At 44.5% G+C, this 5,000-nt stretch overlaps 1 protein-coding gene across 1 annotated transcript in view; it reads right to left on the bottom strand.

Moving 5' to 3' along the window:
- The window catches only part of LOC311357913 (protein kinase C-binding protein NELL2a-like), a 12,587-nt gene extending 8,445 nt beyond the window's left edge, over window positions 1-4,142 (bottom strand). Inside the window, exon 1 of the mRNA XM_084477940.1 lies at window positions 3,969-4,142. Within this exon, the coding sequence (XP_084334066.1) occupies window positions 3,969-4,133 (165 nt within the window). The 5' untranslated portion in view covers window positions 4,134-4,142. The remainder of the gene's footprint in view (window positions 1-3,968) is intronic.
- Between the last annotated feature and the right edge of the window lie 858 nt (window positions 4,143-5,000).

The raw sequence follows: 5,000 nt of genomic DNA, 5'->3' as shown, positions 1-5,000 counted from the left end.
TTTATTTATTTATTTATTATATACAGAGACCACCAGACCTCCTCAAGGCAAAGAAAATGGTATATTAACACACTCTATTAAATCCCAAGAAAGAAGACGCCATACCTGCTCGAAAAAAGGTATTAACGTTTTTTTTTTAAGTTGTTAAATAAGAGAACATCATTAGGCCTACACGGTTACATAAAATAACATAACAAGCAAAGACAATGGTTTTATAGCCATGATTGAAACGGCATGCGAGCTGCTGGTTTCAGCGTCCATAGCAACCATGTTAATGTCTTCCTAATAACTATCCAATAGGAAAGATGCTCACAACGTCTATTAGAGCCGTAGTTGGGTTAATACAGGATTAGAAAACGGGTGGCTTAAATCAAGCAATCTGATTGGTTCCCAACTGTTGTATATTGAGCGTATACACAGCTATGACGCCCATTTACGGAGTTCACTCCGCGCCTAACTTGAACTATTGTTTATTTATATATAAAAGCAATAGCATAGTTCACTGAAGCCTAAAAATATTTTGATTGCTGGAGAGGGTGGAAATGTTGTAAAGCAATAGGCACACGGTGAGTGAACTCGATAGTAGGCTAAATTGCCGGCAAGCTACCGTCTCTATCCTAGCCTTCTCTCTGAAGGACGCTACAGTGTGTTGCATAGCAACCTCCACACACTTTGCAGGCAGCCAGGAGGGACTACTTTTTTGTATTTGTTAAAAAAAATGCTTTTCTGACTTTCTCGCTTTTTCAAAATTGAGGGTGTCTATGACTTTCATTTTGCCATACTTAGGTAACCGTTTTATAAAAGCAATAGATCGCTTCAGTCAGTGAAATGTTCTCATTATACCACACTTAAGGGGGTCGCCGTCGGACAACGCCCCTTAACTCTGGTGGTGTAATGAGAACATACCACAGCCTGTCGTGATCTATTGCTTAAGTGAATGGCTGCTGGAACACCCGCTCTGAACGTCAGGATGGCATTACATTGTAGTGAATTGAATCCCCTCTCCGTGTGCCATATGTATTTATTTATTTATTTATTTATTTATTATATACAGAGACCACCAGACCTCCTCGAAGCAACAAAAAGGGTTTATTAAATTCAAGATGGGTGGTCGAGAATCAACAGTCTCACTGAAAACTCGTCAAAACTTCCTGGTTTCACGTTAATAAGAGAACATCATTACACGGTTACATAAAATAACATAATCAGCAAAGACAAACATTTATAGCCATGATTTAAATGGCATGCAAGCTGCTGGTTTCAGCGGCCATAGCAACCGTCATAGCAACCATGTTATTATAAAGTATGTCCGCCATTTTCACATTAAAAAATCCTAATAACTATCCAATAGGAAAGATGCTCACAACGTCTATTAGAGCCGTAGTCGGGTTAATACAGAAGTGAATGGGCTGCTGGAGCACCCGCTCTGAACGTCAAACATCGCCGGGGATGGCATTACATTGTAGTGAATTAAACCCCCTCTCCGTCTGCAGATGACTTTGTCCAACACTGTGTTGGACAAAGCGACAGAGGCCTTCCTAGTGAAACAAAAAAGCTCAATCAAAGTGTAATGTGGCTCTGATGAATCACCCGTGACGTGGGGTATTTGTCAGTTGACCGGTCACCCACCTCAGCATCAACGAGTACGTCAGTGGAGTCCAAGCGAGGCTACAAGAGGTAACGCGCGTGACATTTGAATTTAATAAACATATTGCCCCCTGCTGTGGGGTGTCTGAGGGGGCAGTGTCCCGGGCAGAAGACTGCAGTGTTCCTGTCAGATTTCCGCGGTTAACACCCGTTTAAAGAAACAAGGAGGGGGATGTCTGTAGTCGGAGCAGCAGGAGCGAGCATGGGAAAAGGTCAGACCATCAGAGTGGAGGGAAAACAAACATGGCGGGGGCCTGCTTAATGCGGGGGGAAACAGCAACAACAATATCATTGTATTTGTTAGGGAGAGACGGGCCGCTGCTCGCCGGCGCCACTGGAATACTTTGAAAACCCGGACATGAAACAAGAGGATAAAACTATTCATTTCTGCTGCTATTCATTTCGACTGCACACACGCCGGCGAATGTGTATGTGCATGCACGCACAAGCATGAACACGCATACAACAAACACATTAATACACACACACACACACACACTACCACACACGCACACACACACACACACACACATACACACACACACACAGAACCTTTCTTTTGAAACATTTCCTAACAATGACATCATTTCGCATTGCTGTTCTTCTCCTCTAGCCGAGTTTCTGAGTGCTTACACAACGCTCCCTGTGTCCTTCATTCAATCACTATCTCAGATCTCACATCCTTTTGTCCCCGGCTCGTGTCTTTCAAAACCAATAACATCGACTGTGTCTGAAACGGTCAGTGTTTTTTGATCCATCCTCTGAAGCCAAACACTTGGGATCCTCAGCAATGTCAGAAATCGTGTTAGAACACAGCGGTTCAGTTAAATGGCAATACCACATTGTGTGCACTGCATCACAGACAAACATGAAAATAATCGATGCTATAGCCCTGGCCAGGCCAGGAGCTCCCTCTAAGCCTCTCTCACATCTCTCCACAAACACGTACCTGGTTCCGGGTTCAGGGCCACTGCTTCTAAGTTCAATTATACAGAAGGTTGACGCGGCGCACTGCTAACAACAACCACACAGTTAATGTCTGTGATTGTAATCCTTGTCTGCACGGTCTGAATGCCAGACCGTTTTAGTGGTAATCTTTATGAACCTTGTTTCAGTTAATGCTGATACTGAGTGGGTAAACTCTGAAGATAGTGGTTTAGGAATGGGAATGCTGCATGAATATCCTTGGTGGTAAACACTATTGGTCTAACGATTGTGCTGCATCTTTATAAGAAGGGGATTCGTTCTTGGTTAAATGTTGAGAAGCCTTATCTGCTTCCTTTAGATGTAGAATTTGCCCTGGGCTTCGCTTCCTGGTTGTATTGGCAGCGCAATGGAAGTGAATGTTCTAGTCAAGCTGTCTCTCTGCCATTTGGAAGTAATGCAGGCCAATTCAATGGTTCTTTAAACACATCCCCGCTCAGGATTTGTTCAGGCTCTTTGACGTGATTGGTCAAGAGAATGAGAACGACCCAACCGCAGCTCGTTGGAAGAAGACAAATGATGGGGAAATTCAGTGAAATGACAAAAATGTGTTATGTCATTATGTCATTAATCAAGATTATGTAATGAGAGTTTAAGCAAAGTCTAAGGAAATTGCAAATTTGCGTATTCTTTCAAATTTACATATCCCACCTCTAATGGCTTTGAATAATATTTTCATTCCCGACAAATCAGAAGCAATCAGAAGCTACTTTATGGTATAGTTGCTATTCATGTGCTGTGCATGTGGCAAATATACATCGTAGCATGTGTTGTGCGGATATTGTAATGATAATGGTATATTGAAACAATTTGATTAATTTCTTTTCCATATTTTACGCAGTACAATACCCCACACAAAACCAAAACTGGATTTTTTTTCTTGCAAGATTGCATGTATTAACGTTCATCAAACAGAGAAAAAGAGAGAAGAAGGAAATGAGATGGCACTTATAGAGAAAATTCAAAAAGGCTTTTCTATATAATCACCACCCGCTGCCATCTTCCTAGATAAGCATTAATTCGATGAGATATCACCTAAAAGGACCATTCCACTGCAGTAAGACCCATTGCAATGTCCTTCTTCATCAAAATGTCAAGGGAACAGCGAATTGTCCCTTAGCCAGTATCTAAGTAGTACCTAAGTAGTTTTCCCATAATTCTGCAGTGCTCTACTTATTGAACCTTGAACCAGAGCCTCAAGGTCAGGTTCAAGGTCCAAGGTCATTCTAGCCAATGGTGTGGCGGTTCCTGGTCAGGTGGTGGCGATTCTAGCCAACGGTGAGGCGGTTCAAGGTCAGGTGGTGGCGATTCTAGCCAATGACAGAAGGCCCTCTTACCAGACACTGGCACTGCTGGCAGCTGTCGACCCAGGTGTCTCCGCTGCCGTAGGTGAGCACGCCGTTCTGGTGCAGGCACTGGCTGCTGCGGCGCGGGTCGCACTCGGGACAGCAGAAGAGGTCGGCGCCGGGGTTGTCGCAGTCGCACACCATCCTGCGGCACATCACCTGGCCGGCCTGCGCACACACCCACACACACGTACGCACACAGATGCGCACACACACACACACACACACACACACACACACACATGCACCGATGTGGCAAACATGCACGCACACACATGGACAAACGCACACAATGTACATGCACACATACGTGCACGTACGCATGCACACAGACACACGTACGCACATGCAGACACACACACACACACACACAAGTACACGCACATGTACATGTACACCCACACACACACACACACACACAACCAGACAGCAAGAGAAAAGGTAGGTTAAAGCTACACTCAGGGACAGACAAACAGATACACATATACTCGCACACACACACTTCGACACACGCAGAGTGACAAAGAGTGAGTGCGCACAGTGTGCTTTTGGAAGGCATGTTATTAGGCGATGCTGCAGGCTGTGTGGGTGAATCCAGCTCATGACCTTCATACCTCCCTGCTTCTCTCGCTCAGCATACATCGCACACCAAAACCCTACCTCTCTCTCTCGCTCAGCATACATCACACACCAAAACCCTACCTCTCTCTCTCTCTCTCTCTCAGCATACATCACACACCAAAACCCTACCTCTCTCTCTCTCTCTCTCTCTCAGCATACATCACACACCAAAACCCTACCTCTCTCTCTCTCTCTCTGTCTCTGTCTCTCTCTCTCACCATACCTCACATGGTGATAGCCTACCTCTCTCTCTCTCTCAGCATACATCACACACCAAAACCCTACCTCTGCTTCTCTCACCATACCTCACATGGTGATTCTCTCTCACTCTCACTCTCTCTCTCTCTCATAGTTTAATGCAATTCACTTGCTCTTTAAGGAAAAACAAATCTGCAGAGTCTA

The sequence above is a fragment of the Micromesistius poutassou genome (genome assembly GCF_964030765.1).
Source record: "Micromesistius poutassou genome assembly, chromosome: 13".
Classification (NCBI taxonomy): domain Eukaryota; kingdom Metazoa; phylum Chordata; class Actinopteri; order Gadiformes; family Gadidae; genus Micromesistius; species Micromesistius poutassou.
This window is presented reverse-complemented; position numbering and strand designations above follow the sequence as displayed.